This window comes from Onychostoma macrolepis, chromosome 17 (assembly GCF_012432095.1).
Source record: "Onychostoma macrolepis isolate SWU-2019 chromosome 17, ASM1243209v1, whole genome shotgun sequence".
Classification (NCBI taxonomy): Eukaryota; Metazoa; Chordata; class Actinopteri; order Cypriniformes; family Cyprinidae; genus Onychostoma; species Onychostoma macrolepis.
This window is the reverse complement of record NC_081171.1, coordinates 18,570,311-18,588,023: the sequence shown is the minus strand read 5'-3', so window position 1 is coordinate 18,588,023 and position 17,713 is coordinate 18,570,311. Positions and strand designations below refer to the sequence as shown.

The 17,713-nt window shown below is 38.5% G+C and overlaps 1 protein-coding gene across 1 annotated transcript in view; it reads left to right on the top strand.

Moving 5' to 3' along the window:
- Positions 1 to 17,713, top strand: part of kcnk2a (potassium channel, subfamily K, member 2a) — a 30,614-nt gene that overhangs the window by 5,013 nt on the left and 7,888 nt on the right. The window contains exons 3-4 of the mRNA XM_058748836.1: positions 3,996 to 4,113; positions 9,868 to 10,028. Coding sequence (XP_058604819.1) covers positions 3,996 to 4,113; positions 9,868 to 10,028 — 279 coding nt within the window. The remainder of the gene's footprint in view (positions 1 to 3,995; positions 4,114 to 9,867; positions 10,029 to 17,713) is intronic.

The following is a 17,713-nucleotide window of genomic DNA, read 5'->3' as shown; positions in this document are numbered from 1 at the left end:
CAAATGCCATAAAAGTCACCAAGTTTCATACCATTCCGATCAAGCTGTGATTTTTAAAAATTCAAAACAGAAACTTTTTTGGTCAAAAAAGGTTTAAAGAAATAACAACCAAAATAGCCTAATAACCAGCTGCTGTAATGTCTATTAATCAAAGGACAAAGAAAAAAACAGAGGAAAAAATAACTTTTATAGCTTTAAGGATTCATTTTCATTGCTATTTTATAGAGAAATCAGTATTGGCATCAGTGATACTGGCCTTCAGTCATGAAAAAAGATGTCATTAAACAAATAGGGTGGATTAATCGCGATTAATTTCAGAAAAATGTGCGATTAATTTTTTTTAATCGATTGACAGCACTTATTTATATATAATATTTCTTTATACGATTTGCATACTTCTAGTGCAGTTGTAGTGTATCGTGACATGTTAAAGTAACATCCTATCCTATTCCTGCTGTTCTCTGACAGCTCATACTTCTACACAAACCCCCCCCCAAGTCCTTACATTAAATTACATCCCAACACACTGTGTTCACCTACTTCCCATCTCTTGATTATTGGTGTTACGACGCTCATGTTCACACACCTCTGAACAAATGTTAATTCCTGCCAAGTTGCTTTGCTGTCAGCAGCCCAAGTCCAGTGGTGATTGTGCCGGCACTTGGAAGGTGTTCACAAACAGGAAAACCTCCCCACGGAATGAATGGCCTCTCTTTGCCTCTCACTTTTGACTGAGCTCTCTGAGCCAGCTGGGAGAAGGAGGCGTTAGGGAGCAGATGGGATACTCTCAGGGCTCTTACAGCATATCTGCTTTACAGCATGTAGGCCAGGAGAACCTGCACACTCATGTGCAGATGTTTTTGACAGTGTTTACATTTCTCATTCACTGCACAGTGAAAGTGTGCCCAGTTTTATTTTTTTATTTTTTTTTTTTTGGCTACAGATTTCTAATCTAGTGAGAATATGGCTGGAAAATGGACTAGGTCAGCATGGCCAATACCTCATATACCCACTACAAAAATAAAATAGATATAGATACTTAAAGGGCTTGAATGTGTTGCAGTAACCTAATGTGACATAAATGAAGAAATGAGAAATATTTCCTTTTTTGGCCTTTTAGTGCTTCAGCACTGTTAGTGCTTATTTAATCACCCCTAGTAAAAATTAATATATTTTAAATACATTTATTTCATGCTATGTATAGTTCAAATCTATTAACATATTTACTGACATACCACTCGAGACTCACTGATATAAAAATTATAATTTAAACCTTATTTAGAGTACTACTTGTGCGCAATACACATTTCTTAATATTAAGCCTAAAATATGTTTTAATGTCACTATTGATGAGGATTGTATGATCTTTGGTTAATATCGGTCTTTAAATGCAAGATATTTAAAGTGTACCTGAAGTATAATTGCAATAGGTCCACTTTAGCACAATCAAATATACTTCAGTATATTTTTGGTTGGACTTCAGCACTACATCAGCACAATTAAAGTGCATTAAGCACAAAATTAGTTGTTCCAATTTTTCTGACTTTATACCAGTATACCAGTTTAGTAAAAGTACATTTGCAGGGTATTTTATTAAATACATAATTATGTAAATTCGTAGTACACCTAGCTTTAAAAGCATTAAATAAATGCACTTCAAATACACTTAAGTATATTTGTTTTTCACTAGGGAGCTTATTGCAATGTTGATGTTGTATACTGTGGTACATTGTTGGCTGTTTTTAATGGATTACACATTTTAATTTTAATTATTTAATAGCAACTTTATAACTTCCAACTTTATAACTTTATTTTTGCAATGGAATTTGTTGTTTGGATATTAATTCCAATTTTATTTTTAATGTTTGCAGTGCCATTTTTGTTATCTGGACAATATTACATTCCATAATTGCAACTTTATTTTTCAATTTGCAATGCAGTTTACCATTATTTTAACATCTCCTTATTACAACTTTATTTTCAATCTTTGCAGTGCCATTTTTTATTTATTGTTATCTGGACATTATATTTTGTAATTGCAAATTTATTTTTCAGTTTTACATTATTTGGACATTATCTCATAATTTTTTACTTTTGTCTATATTATCTTTGCAGTGCAGTTTTTCAATTATCTGGACATTAGGTGTCATAATTGCAACTTTATTTTTTAATTTTGCAATGTAATGTAATGTAATGTTCCATAATTTGGTTACATTCCATAACTGCAACTTCATTTTTAATCTTAACAGTGCATTTTTAAAATTATTTGGACATTACATCTTATTATTGCAAATTTGCAATTTACCATTATTTGAACATTAATTTTATTATAATTGCAACTTTATTTTTTAATTTTACAATTTTCCATTATTTCAACATACATAAATTAAACATTTTGCGGTATCATTTTCTGTTATTTGGACAGTTATTTGTATCTCACAATAGTGACAAGATGACTATAATACATTCTTGCCACATGTACATGTACTGTACAACCCGAAGTCATGTGTAATAGTTGAGAGAGAAATGGTAACAAAGATGATAGAAATACACAGACGGTTCACTCCTATACTTATGAATGGGAGAAAGTGCAGATTTCGGGTCCCGCCTTCTAAATGAAAGAGCCAATCTTTGATTGGTAAAGTCATTGCGTCACTGCAGCAGCCTTTAGAAGCTCCGGTTCCCATAGAAACCTGAGGCTGGACCAGCTGATGCGCACGCACAGTCATAAGTGCGTTGGAACTATGCATGCACATTGGCTGATATAGCCTGAAAAATAAGCTTTTTAAACGCTATGTGAGCATAAGAAACAACATTCATGGGGGAAATCATTTCAGATTTTGTTGCTGATTTGAAATATGTATATATTTATTTTAATCGCGAGTTCAGCAAGCAGTTTTTGAGATTTCAGGATTCCCCCATTCATTTAGATGGGACTTGTCTTGTTTGAGCTGCCTGGAGGCGTTGCAAAAATGGTGGCATTCATAAAAAGGGACTTTGAACAGTGAGTGAGCTGTGAGTTAAGGACCATGGACAGCTCCACTTTTTGTCTTTCACTTAGTTTAGTTTCTAAAATATGCATACTTATGAAATGAGTACAGAACAACTACAGCAAAGCTTTGATCTTCCACTTACTTTTTGAGTAATTTGAGTTTTTAAAGTTTTAACTTACCTAGAGGTAAAAAAAACAACTCTTTAATGAGCCATGCATTCCCTAAGTTTGGAATCAATCCCAGCCACTACAAAGTCACTTTAGATCTTCAGGAACCACAATGATCAGAGAAGGAGGAATAGGCTATCGATCTCAATTACACCATGATTCTTTCTTTTTAAAAAAGGCACAGTCTGATACACAAGAACTACAAGAGGTATAATATTATCCCTGCTGCACAAACACAGGCGCACACATTAGATAAGACAGCCATTTACTATAACGGATTTGACACTGAATGAAATTACAGATCAAATTCTGTCTTAACTCCCATCTGATTCGGTAATGTGTGACGTAAAATCCAGAGATGCTGTGGAAGACTGCTAAAGAACAGATCCGTGTCTTTGTTTGAGGCTCTGAATGTAGGCAGTTGGAGCCAGTCATCCTGTTCATTCAGAGACATGCAGTCTGCTGTAGATTTAAACATGTTACACACACTCACAGCTGGGTTTGTACTGGAAATAGCATTGCTGAATATGATTCAGACTGGGTGAATGGAAAATATAGCTGTCACTTTCTAAATAAACATGTCTTGTATTCATGTAATACTTTACCTGCCAAGCATTTGTCATTATTTGCTCACCTTCTTGTCATTCTGTCCCAGCAATATTTTCTTTCTTTTATGAAACACGATGGGTCTCCTTTTGTGTTTCACAAAGAAAGAAAATACGGAGTCGGTATAACATGGTAAGGGAGTAAATGATGACTTTTTATTTTTTGGGTGATCTATTGCTTAAAGTTCTAATTTTTGGAGATTATTCCTGACCAGTTTTCTCATCCACAGCAAGTGGTGATTGCTATCCGGGCCGGGGTCAATCCATCGGGTCACCCCTCCAATGAGAGCAGCATGTGGGACCTCAGCAGCTCCTTCTTCTTTGCAGGGACTGTCATTACCACTATAGGTAAGTAACAGCTGGACTCATTATGATTTCTCTGAACGATTCTTTAATTGATTAGTGACATTTTGAACTTCATTATCACTTCATTAAGATGACAAAAGCAACTTGGGGAAAGCTGCTTGGTGAAATAAGTTTAACTTAGGGGACCTTGAAAGTAAAATGAATAGACCACAAGTAGGCCTGCATAATTAAAAATATTTTCGATTATAGTTGCTGCAATAATTAATCATGAAATTTGTCAATTACAGCATTCCATTTAGGAATGTCAGTCAGCTTGTTTTAGAAAGAAACCTCTTATGCTCACTAAGGCATTTATTTGGTCAAAAACACAATAAAAACAGGGTAACACTTTAGAATAGGGAACACATATTCACTATTAACTATGACTTTTCCCGCAATAAACTCCTAATTTGCTTATTAATGGTTAGTAAGGTAGTTGTTAAGTTTAGGTATGGGGTAGGATTAAGGGATCTAAAATATGGTCATGCAGAATAAGGCATTGATAAGTGCTTTATAAGTACTAATAAACAGTCAATATGCTAGTAATATTCATGCTAATAAGCTAGTTAATAGCGAGAATAGGTCCTTAAAATGAAGTGTTACCAAAACAGTAATGTTGTGAAATAATCTTAAAATTTTATCTATTTTAATATATTTTAAGATGTAATTTATTCCTGTGATGGCAAAGTTGAATTTTCAGTCTTCAGTGTCACATGATCCTTCAGAGATCACTTTAATATACTGATTTGGTGCTCAATAACATTTCTGATGATTATCAATGTTTCTTTGATTAATAAATATGTTCAAAAGAACAGCATTTATTTTGAAATAGAAATCTTTTGTAACATTCTAAATGCCTTTACTGTCATTTTTTTTATTAATTTAATGCATTCTGAATGAAAAAAACAACATTATTTATTTCTTTCAAAAAGAAAAAAGATTTCTGACCCATATGACTATTCCATATGACTACATCAGCAGAACACGAAAGAATAATAATAATTTTGGGTGGACTGCTTTAACAACCACAACCTGAATTCCTGAAATGTTGGGACGTTTTTTAAATTTCAATAAAATGACAACTAAAAGAATTTCAAATCACATGAGCCAATATTTTATTCACAATAGAACATAGATAACATAACAAATGTTTAAACTGAGAAATTGTAAAATTTTATGCACAAAATTTATGCTCATTTCAAATTTTATGCCTGCTACAAGTCTCAAAATAGTTGGGACGGGGACATTTTTACCATGGTGTCGCATCTCCTCTTCTTTTCAAAACAGTTTGAAGACATCTGGGCATCGAGGTTATGAGTTTCTGGAGTTTTGGTGTTGGAATTTGGTCCCACTCTTGCGTGATATAGGTTTCCAGCTGTTGAAGAGTTTGTGGTCGTCTCTGACGTATTTTTCATTTAAGGATGCACCAAATGTTCTCTATAGGTGAAAGATCTGGACTGCAGGCAGGACAATTCAGCACCCGGACTCTTCTACTACTAAGCCATGCTGTTGTAATAGCTGCAGTATGTGGTTTTGCATTGTCCTGCTGAAATACACAAGGCCTTCCCTGAAATACACGTTGTCTGGAGGGGAGCATATGTTGCTCTAAAACCTTTATATATCTTTCAGCATTCATAGTGCCTTCCAAAACATGCAAGCTGCCCATACCGTATGCACTTATGCACCCCCATACCATCAAAGATGCTGGCTTTTGAACTGAACACTGATAACACGCTGGAAGTCTCCCTCCTCTTTAGCCTGGAGGACACGGCGTCCGTGATTTCCAACAAGAATGTCAAATTTTGACTAGACCATAGAACACTTTTCCACTTTGAAACAGTCCATTTTAAATGAGCCTTGGCCCACAGGACACAACGGTGCTTCTGGACCATGTTCACATTTGTCTTCCTTTTTGCATGATAGAGCTTTAGTTGGCATCTGCAGATGGCACAGCGGTTTACCGACAGTGGTTTCTGGAAGTATTCCTGGGCCCATTTATTAATGTCAATGACAGAATCATGCTGATGAGTGATGCAGTGTCGTCTGAGGGCCTGAAGATTCTATCAATTGTAATAATTGCAGATAAAATATTAAGGGTAATAATCAACTGGGAAATAATGTTTGTCATAATAGTGTAGCAGCTCTGACTTATTTATGGTCATGTAGTGTTATTTATCTCCACACGCAACATATTATAGATTAATTTCTCAGTAAATAATCAGCAGCATTTTTTTATTTTGACTTCATCACTAAGGATGTGTAGGAAATTGTGTTAACATTATTTGATAAGCTTGATTAATGAACCTTAACTAATCTGTTGGACAGCTTTGACCGTTCTTGAATACATGTGTTCAACACCTTTGAAACCTGCTGGAACAGAGCCAAGAAGTGGATTAAAGAGCAAGCCCCCCTTCATCAATCCCCCAGTGTCCCTCTTAGGTTGTGAAGTATAAAGTGCAATTAATGAACCGAGCGGGTCTAATAGCTTGACCTTTTATACGCCGATGACAGAGGCCAAGGTCTTGGAACTGCCTCCCATTGCATAAGATCTCCAATTTTCGTATAAATATTCAAAAGTCTGCAGTCACTAAGATTTGTTTTGTTTACAGAAATTAATTATTTTATTCAGCAAGGATGCGATTAATTTATCACAAGCGACAGTAAGTCTCGCATTGTTACAGTCCTTTTGAGCTTTCCATTCATCAAATAATCTTGAAAAACAAATGTCACGGTTTCCACGAAAATATTAAGCACAGCTGCTTTAAACATTGATAATAATAAGAAATGTTTCTTGCACATCAAATCAGTACATTATAATGATTTGTAAAGGATCACTAAAGTGACACTCGAGACTGGAGTAATGACTGCTGTTAAAACAGGTTGTTTTGAGTTATTTTATTTTCTTAATGTTGTTTGTATTATTTATTTTGCACGACTCAACATCATCCATCATCTTTTATTTGTGTTTGTGTCACCCAGGGAAGTCATTCACAGGCTTGGCCTTCAAAGCTCTAACTGTTAGTTTGTTCGCCAAATAATCCTTCTTTTTGTCACCTCCATGATAGCAAAATGGCATTTATTGTCATTTGAATGAAGACTTGTCAGCTCCCCCTGTCCCCCCCTATCAGCAATGGTGCACACTCACACAAGCACAAACACACTTTGGAGTGTCCTTATGTGGTCATCTGTTGGTGAGGGCATCACATTCAGTAATACTCAGGCATCAGCATATGAGTGCCGAGCATTTGCCAGTGTCGCAGCCCTCACAAGACACACTTATGTGCTCATTAAGTCCATTCAGACACTGTTGTTACATCAGGTTTGCGTCAGTCATACAGTAAGTAGTGCTGCTTCACTAATGAGGGTGGCATGACATTCTTTTTCTCCTTGTGACAAACTGACTTGTTTTGTGCTCAAAGTCAGCACATGATGTTCATTTCTCACATTGGACTGAGATATCTGGCAGTTTATTGCTGAGAGCAGATATTATCCTGCTTTTTTAACTCGTAATTTTAGTCATTTAGGTGTTATGATTCGTGAATGTGCTCAAGGTGTTTTTATACTGGAGTTGCTGATTGGTTTAGGTTAGGGATTCTTAACTACTTTTTTTCTGAGTACTTTACTTTTTGAGAACTTTATTTTTGTACTTTAATGTACTTTTATTTTATTTGTTATTATAATTATTATTATTATTCAGCTAAAAAAAAATGATGGTCCATTAATTCCCTCAAGAGGACTGGCTGGAGAACAAATATGACTTCACACCTTCAATTAAAAAATATATTTTTGATAAATGTGATCTTTATTATGTTTTTAAGTGTTATATTTTTAAAGGCAATTGTTTATTTGGGTAACTGAGGAAGAACTGGAGGATCTGCTGACGACTGCATCTATCATAGTACGAATCTACTTTATATCTGTATTTTGCATAAGAAATACAGTTATTGAAAAGGAGAAAATATTTTTATCTGTCCTACCATTCCTTAAAGGGCTTAACAAAGGCTTTTTATTTCTTCCGGGTTATTGAAACCAGTAGTTCAGATTTGTACTTGATTTTCCATCTCTCTCTCTCTCAGCTTTGCCATCACAGAAAAAAGTGAAATATATTAAGTAAAAAAAATGTATGTTAAATTGTAATAATATTTAAATTCTATCCAAAACATAAAGAATGTTAATGACCCCAGATTTTAAACAGTCATGTATGTGATCAACAAATGTAGGATCAACTGGTGTGAATTCAGCATAAACTTGATACGAGGATTGAGGATGCTGACTCATGGTATGTTGAACCGTTGAACCAGACATAGTCTCACTGTTTGCTTGTATGCAGCTTCAGTGGTTAGCTTTTATGAGCACAACAGACTTAATAAATGAGACACATTGGTTAAGTAGGAATTAAGAGCATAGTCCATTTTTCTTTGAAGTTTAGGATTTAATCATCAATTTCTCTTACTGTGTAAGACACATAGGCATAAAAATATTAGATGTGACACAATCACTGCTGGTTTATTTTTGGACAACTTTAATCAGGCAGAGCAGCTATTTCTTTTAAATCAATTGGAGGGGTGCAAAAAAGTATTTGCAGACCAGATTTGTCCCACCGGCCTCCACTTTGGGTTCTTATCTAGAATCTCTAATGTATTATCAATTATTACATGTTGTTTGTTTCTATTTAAGGTCAGGAAATTAGATTTTATCTAAATAATGATGAGTTTGCTCACAGTGTTGTTTGTATCAGGAGAAAATAGAAATACTGACGCCATTAACACACGTTATAAATTTTTACTGTTGAGAAATTTACATCCTTATAGTTAATCTGCCGGAACAAGTATGATATTTTTATCCACCCATGAACATGTGGATATTTTTTTCCAAGAGACTATGTGTAAAGACATTACAGTTATTCGTCTCTATTGTGCCATGTGTAATTAAGGTTGTCTCGCAGAGAGCCAATTTTTATGGCTCTTTCAAGGTTTTTTGATTTAATTAGATTTCAAAGAGGACAGATTGCATGAGGAGTGATTGAGCCCAGTTAATGAGCTTCAAGGAAAATGGAGACATAATTGGATGGAGGCTCTTGCGGAAATGCCCCCCACTGCTCGCCTTCACTCAGGGTGGTTCTGTCCAGTGGCTTAGCTTTTTGCCCTTGTAATTGCTTAAATTCCTGCTGTGGTACAACCACAACTACTGTTCTCCCATTGTAAAACTTTCTCGCAAAACCATCAAGTCACCTTTATTTCTATAGCGCTTTATACAAGCGCAATCAGTTATGGAAACTCAACTATGGATACAGACCAGATTCTGCTATAAAACAGCTCTAAAAGATAATAGGGTCATTATTTTACTCAAGTCGGTTCAGTGTTGGTTCAGTTCAGAGGCTGAAATTCATCCCAATTACGTTCCATTCATTGCATTCCTGTAATGATTTGATCTGCTTTGCTCTTGTGCTACAGCTAAATTTAGGTGTTGAATAGTCTTCGCTGGGAGATTCTCCATGTAGGCAGGATAATACAGACCCAATGCACGCTAAATTAAATAAAGATTTTTGAATGCACTAGGGGAGTATGATTTAAACATTTTTTGCTATTTGGCATAAAATGTGCTGAATCAACAAAAATTTCTTACAAGCTTTTGAAGCAATGAAATAATGTTTCAGAAAGCACAGTATTACCATTTTGTTTTGGCAGATTATACCCACACATTATGCCTGGGATCATTAGAGTCTTCCTGACAGAATGACTTCTGTTTGTGTTTCAGGCTTTGGAAACGTCTCTCCACACACAGAAGGAGGCAGGATCTTTTGCATTATCTATGCCCTGCTTGGGATCCCACTCTTCGGGTTCCTGTTGGCTGGCGTGGGCGATCAGCTGGGAACCATATTTGGTAAAGGAATCGCCAAAGTGGAAAAGATGTTTGTGGTGAGTGTTTCACTCAATTGAGCTAAAATCATTGCTTACAGGATATCCATCATTAATGCATGTTATAATCTACAATTTTAATCCTTGTGCAACATTTTCATACATTTATATAAAATATCAGAAATTTGTTAACTTGCACATTGTAACTAGCTGTTCAAGTTTTAAACAATAGATTTGACCAGTTCTGTGAAATATTTGTAAAAACATAATGTGAATTTAACTCTGTGGCAAGTCAAAAGATTACATCTAAAAGCAATATTAATATATTAGTAATTTAGAAAAACAGACTGTGCACCTCAAGTCCCTTTAATCAGAAATGTACTATGTTGTCTTCACTCAATAAAGCTCCTGCGGCTCTAAAATAATGATTGTTTTGCAGAAAGGCTTGCTGACTACTGTTAACCTTGTTCTGTGGTGCTGTCACATTTGATGATTCAATGTAATCACTTAAGTGTCTCTGGCGGCCATCTTGTTTACACTCGTTGCACATACACACTTTTATTCTCTGCTGAGCTGTTGTGTTTTTGCACAGGAACAATTTGGAATGTTGACGTGTGCAATGAAGAGCGCTGTACAGTATCTGTCAATGCAGCATAGTGAATTATTTATCGCTGGTGCACTCATTCTTTTGTATAACACATAGTAAACAATTTCTTGAAGGCTGAAAGAAAAATCCATCTCTTTTCAGGGCAAGTGTTTATTTCTCAAACTCTACTGAGCTGAGTGCAGCTTTCTGTCCTGTGTTGACACATTTCCACATTTTATGGTCTTTAGTTATATCATGATTGATCGTTTATGCTAATGGTTGGCAGCATTTGTTTGGACTACACGTTTTCACTCCAAACTCGTCCCATATTGAAGCTAGGTCAGGACCACTTGGCGTGGCTTTTTGACGCTCAAGGCACCCCTTTAGCGTAATTTTTCGACTTGCAGGGTCCTCCATTGTTTTCAGTTGTTTGTCTTAGTTTAATGGTTTGCATGCATTTGTAAAAAAAAATTATAATTTTATATAAATTTATACTTTCATTGGAGCACCTAACCCCACCCCTACCCTAACCCTACCCACTTCTGAACAATATAAAACACGTAACAGGCAAATATAAGTGCAGTCACAGGTATTTATTGCAAAAACTGACCATAAACAAGCAGTATAAAAGCATTACAAACAAGTCGTGTTGCATTCCAAGTCTTCTGAAGCCATACGAAGTCTTTATGTGAAGAAGAGAGTAAAACATAAGCTTTTAATCACTGAAAATTATCCCGCTCCGTTAACTCGCTCACATCTCATTCAATCAAAAGCATACTCCCGTCCCGTAGCATGACGCAATCGGTCATGAGACACACAAGAGCCAATAGCATTTCACAACCAAGGCTGACATAAGGCTTCTTCTAGTGGCATTTTTTGAATTTGCACACAGACTGCAGCACACAGGATGAGCTTAACGGCAGACGGAGACGGCAATCACGTCTATACCTCTCACAAATCAATCATTTTGCCTCGGAAGACTTGGAATATTAATACTTTTTGAATAAATTATAACGGTAGTTGTATCTGCCTGCTATATCTTGTGTTTTATTGACAAATGGTAGGTTTAGGAGCAGGAGTTGGGTTACGTGCTCATAAATGTGTAAACAATGTAATAAAAATAAAACTGCTGTGACTGTTTACATTGAAATATCACACCCCAACATATATGCAATAATGGCAATATTATTACCCAATATATAATTTAATCATGATTATAAAATTCCCAGTACCTTTCGCGTTGGCATATTGACGCCAAGGGTTTCTTATTTAAAGCAATGGAGGACCCTGCAAGTCGATAAATGACGCTAAAGGGGTACCTTGAGTGTCAAAGAGTGACACCAAGTGGTCCTTCTGACCAAGCTTCAATATGTGACGAGTTGGGAGTGAGAACGTGTTAGTTTGGACAAAACTGTGTAATGCAGTTCTAAAAACGGTAGTTTGGTTTGGTTTGGTTTGTTTTGTTTATTTCTATTATTCAATAAAAGCCCATTCTCCTGCACCACTGAGTCCTCGCCTCATCCCTTCACCCCAACCCTGACAGTACGAACTGGCCAACAGAGGACTCAGCAGAGATGGGCATCTTCCTTTTTCCCTCTCCCACCACCAGATTGTCCACCCGCCAGCTAATGATCCAGCAAGTAAACGCTCGCTATTTCCGTCAGCAGGGGGCTGACATGAGGGACTTCGCCTGCGACTTCCTTATTGAGGTGGACAATCTGGACTACAATGAGGCTGATGTTAAGGAGGTCTTCAACATCTGCCTCGATCAGCCTCTCAGCCTGTGGGAGATGGAGAAGCTGGGGAATCTTGGCTTCTGGGACTTCGTCTATCACGTCTACCATCGTGGGGAGTCTGAATCCCCACCCCAAGCGAAGTCCCACTCCACTGACTGTTCCCCCATTCCACCTGCAGTCAGTGGAAGCCCCAGCCTTCCAATGACCCAGAAACGGAGAAGGAGGAAGAATGGGCCCGCCTCTGCTCCCCCAGAGGCGGCCGAAGACGCTGCAGCTGCTCTCCCAGAGGCGGCCGTAGATGCCGCAGCTCTCCCAGAGGCGGCCGTAGATGCCGCAGCTCCCCCAGAGGCGGCCGAAGACGCCGCAGCTCCCCCAGAGGCAGCCGACGACACTGCAGCTGTGCCCCCAGTGGAGGCGGACTATGCTGCTGCGCCCCCAGAGGCGGCCAAAGACGCCGCAGCTCCCCCAGAGGCGGCCGTAGATGCCGCAGCTCCCCCAGAGGCGGCCGAAGACGCCGCAGCTCCCCCAAAGGCGGCCGACGACACTGCAGCTGTGCCCTCAGTGGAGGAGGACTATGCCGCTGCGCCCCCAGAGACGGCCAAAGACGCTGCACTGCCCCCAGAGGCTGTTATGCCACTGCCTCGCTCTCGTCGGAGGAGGAGGAAAAGGAAGGCTCCCTCCGTCCCACAGGGCCTGGAGGCCATCCAGGAGCCCGCTACCAGCCCAGGGGCTGTCCCAAGCTCCTTGCCCTGCCGGCTCCACCCAAGCCCAAGCTCCTTGCTCTGCCAGCGCCGTTCAAGCTCCTTGCTCTGCCGGCTCTGCTCAAGTTCTTTGCCCTGCTGGCTCCGCCCAAGCTCCTTGCCCCACCCTGGCCATCCTCCAGGGCTCCTGTTTGGCTGGAGCCCCCCTGGTTCGTCCCTCCGGCCCCACCCTGGCCATCCTCCAGGGCTCCTGTTTGGCTGGAGCCCCACTGGTTCGTCCCTCCGGCTCCACCCTGGCCCCCGGCCGGGACTCCTGAACTGCCTGAGCCTCCCTGGCTCAACCCTCCCGCCCCTCCCTGGCCCTGTTTATTATTTTCTGGGCTTTCCTGTTGGCTGGCTTGGCTCCCCTCCCTCCCTCCTTCCCCTCCTTTGTGTTTTGATTTCTTGTCTTGTCTGTCTTGTGTAGTCATGTTTATGTTCTTGTGCTGTCATGTTCCTGGTGTTCCTCGTTGGGGACGCCAGGTGGCGTCCCTTTTGAGGGGGGGTAGTGTCAGGGTTCTGTCACTTCAGTCTAGTGTTGTTCATGGTTTTGTGACAGAGCCCTGACACTCCCGTCTTGTCCTGTTTTATGTGGGTGCGCGGCTCGAGTGTGCTTGTCTGCGTGCCTTGTTTCGTGTTGGAGCGTGGTGTTCGGATCCCGGCACTCATGTCTTGAGTTTCGAGTTGTGTCGGGGTTCGGACACTCACGCTCCATGTTCTGTCTCGTTGTGTGAGCGTGCGGTCTCGAGTTCGCTCGGCCGCGCGCTCTTTTGTCCGTGTATATTGTGTTTTGTGTTGCACGCAGTTCATGTTTTTATCAGCTGCGTGCATTCATGTTATGTCTTGTGCTGTGTGGCACGCAGCTTGTGTCTTTCATTGGCTGCGTGCTTTCATGTTGTCATGTCTTGTGTGAACGCGCGGCTTATGAGTATTCTCATTAGCTGCGTGTTCGTGTCCTGTTTAGCACATGGCTGGTGATTTGTGTTGCTGGCCATGTGCTTGTGTTTTTGTTTTGTGTGAGCACATGGCTTTTGTCTTAGTTTATGTGTGCCATGTGCTCTCATGTCAATTGTCTTGACCCCACCCATCTTGTTTCCTGATTATTGGTTAATTTGCCCCACCTGTTTTCCTCGTTACCCTCCTAATTTGCTCCCTTTATAATCTCCTTGTGTTTGCAGTCCTGTGCCAGTCCGTCATCTATATTCCTGTGGATGTGTCCTTGTGTTTGCCTTGCCTTGCCTTGGTTTTCCCCTACCGGATAGTTTGGTTTGGTTTGTTTATTTTTATTATTCAATAAAAGCCCATTCTCCTGCACCACTGAGTCCTCGCCTCATCCCTTCACCCCAACCCTGACACCATGCCTGAAGCAGACCAAAACTCACCCTCAACTCCACAGTGTCCCCAGAAAACAGCCATAACTGGCCCACAACAGTGCAGGAAGGCGGTGTTGTGCCGAATTCTGCACCCTGCCAGATTATGCACCCCCTAGTATTGGTAGGTTTAGGAGTAGGTGTGGGGAGAGGTTAGGATTAGGCAATCAGGTAGTGACTTCAACGAGAGGGTGCATAATCTGGCAGGCGGATTATTCATCCTCCAGTATATTTGGCAATTTTCGGGCAATTGGGCAATAACCGTGACTGCTTGATATAAGTGTGAAATGTTAATTTATTTCTATTAACAAACCATTAGCTATGACTTTTGTCTCAATAAACTCCTAATTCGCTGCTTATTAATTAATAGTTAATAAGATAGTTGTTAAATTTAGGTATTGGGTAGGATTAGGGATGTAGAATATGGTCATGCAGAATATTTGCTTTATAAATACTAATAACCAGCCAATATGTTAATAATAGGAATGCAAATAGGCAACTAGTTTATAGTTAGAATTGGTCCCTATACTAAAGTGTTACCAATAAAATCTTACCAACCCCATACTCTCGAATAGTAATGTCCTTCTATTTTCTCTATTTCTCATGTGTGACAGTAGCTATGTTTCCATCCACCTATTTTTATGCGCATTTTGGAATATCACATAAAAAAATGTATGGAAAGGACAAGATGCAAAATTCTAAAAATGCGCATAAAAAAACATGCGCACATTTGAGTGGAAACACATTTACCGAATAAAGTCCTCCGTGTGCATCGAAAAAGTCATGTGACTTTGCGCTATGAGATGGGATAACTTGACTAGCAGTGGACCTATCTCGTTCACAGCATCTATATGTTGTTATGGTCATTCTGAAATGTCTGAGCAAAGTGTTGTCCAAGTATTTCTGTATAATTGTCAGAGGTGTAAAGTATTGGAGTAAATGTAACTAATTACTGTACTTGAGTATCTTTTCAGATACTTTGTAGTTGTACTTAGTATCAAAGATATTAACAACTTTTACTCTCTACTTCACTACATTTTTGAATGAGTATCTGTACTCTTTACTCCACTACATTTGAAATGAGTGTTGCAGTTGCACATTACATTTTGCACGGTACCTAGCTTTCAGAGGTGTCAAGTAATGAAGTACAAATACTTCGTTACCTTACTTAAGTATAAATTTTGGGTATCTATACTTTACTGGAGTAATTATTTTTCAGACGACTTTTTACTTCTACTCCTTACATTTTCACGTCACACTCCAGCAAGGACCCAGTGTTGGGGTCGTTACTCAAAAAAGATTATTTCTTAAAAGTTATTATTTCTCCACTACTGGCTCATTTATCAAACGGGTGCTTTCTCTTCATCCTCCGCAAATTAAGCTACATTAGGTAGTTTGGTAGAGAGACGTTTGAATAAATTAGCGTTTGCGATTGACAATGTTGTGATAAGTAGGCTATACTAACTTTGTAACTCGTTACCCCCAACACTGGACATAGCAGAGACGTATGTAGCCAAGTACGAAGATGTCCGTGGCAGAGACTCAAGAAGAGAACTCGAGCGAAATGTAACTGATGTAAATTACTCTGTTGTTGTATATACAGCATTGAGTCCAAAGTGTTTGTTACATCTTCTAGTTAAATGTGACATTGTTGCCATTAGCTATAGAATTGAGCATAGTACAAACCAGGAAGGTATCAGGATTGAGTTTATTAATCACTTGGATTAATCATTAATTTTGACAGCACTAATGTTTATTGTATATGGTCAGGGGTGCACATAAGTGGTCCGCATGCACAACCAAAATAAAAAATGCGCTGCGTAAATAAGTTCTGACAGCGCATTTGCGTACCGACATGGTTGACAGCTGTTAATGCACAATTACCATTTTAGATCGACAAACTGTACTGTATAAGATTTCTATTTAAACTGAAAGCATAATCTAGGCTACCGCTGCCGTTTTCAAAGCAAAACTGTCTGTGACATTTCATACACTGACGCAATTCCATCAGCAGCGCTAAACCCGGAAGCGCATAATACTTACTTGCCGGCAACCCGCCAAAATAAAAGCTCGCCGATTTTACGTTTGAAAATGATGAAAATTAAAATTAAAATAATGATAATAATAAAAATAAAAATGTTAACATTTTATTTTTAAGTTTATTATGAAATAATTGCATTTGTATTATCATACTTGATTATTTAGTTTATTCATTTTTAGTTAGTTAATTTATATATATAAAAACAAAAATATTAAACGAAGTGCAATAATATTATTATCACTATTATTAATAAAAAAAATTATAGTTATAGTTTATGGGTCACACTACATGCCATGGCCTGTGTGAAGACCAAACCAAATCTCCAGGTTCTCATATGAGAACCAGGCTGAAAAACTTATGTGCACCCCTGTATATAGACAACCATACAAGGGTAATTGTGACTAAGCCTGCCCTGGGTACAGCAATTTTCTTGTCCGTTGCCCTCACAGATTCCTGCAGCTAAGCTTGGGTGTACATTTACATTCCAATAAAGGTTAATGATGACATTCCTCTGAAGTTTGACTTTTTGCACCATTACAATACTTATAGGCAACTAGTCATCATATCTTCCGCTCCATGAAACACGTTAATGCTCAGTAGTACACATATATGGTTCTTTAATGTATTTACATTGTACTAAAATGCGTTAATTTTTAATGGGCATATATGCGGCTGAAACAGGTAGCCTAGTGCATCCCAAATTTTTTAACATTAACATTTTAATATAACATTATATTCATTATGGCCTTTAGAAAAATGTTTTTTTGAGGAGGTGGGGTAGTGCACAATAGGCCCCTGTGGCGCGGCCTAAGCTTTTATCCTTAATGGCATTTTTTTCCTTACATTACTTTTACTTTTATACTTTAAGTAGTTTTGAAACCAGTACTTTTACTTGAGTAAAAAGCTTGAGTTGATACTTCAACTTCTACAGAAGTCTTTTTAAACCCTAGTATCTATACTTCTACTTGAGTAATGAACGTGAATACTTTTGACACCAGTGCTAGCTTTTCTGCAGTAGTGTATTTCTGCTACAAAAGATGTGATATCACCAACTACAGAGCACTGAAAGTACTATATCTTGTGCGTTTTGCCCTTAATTACTCACCCAAACTTGTCAACAAGGCTACTTTACATGAATGCGAGTTCCTTAGCGAGCAGTTGTGAATCACAGGTGTTTTATATATAAGGACATGACTGCAGCTGCCAATGAGGCTGAAACCAGCACATCCAGTGCAAGAAGACTGACTTTTTAATTTTGTTGTTTAAATTTTA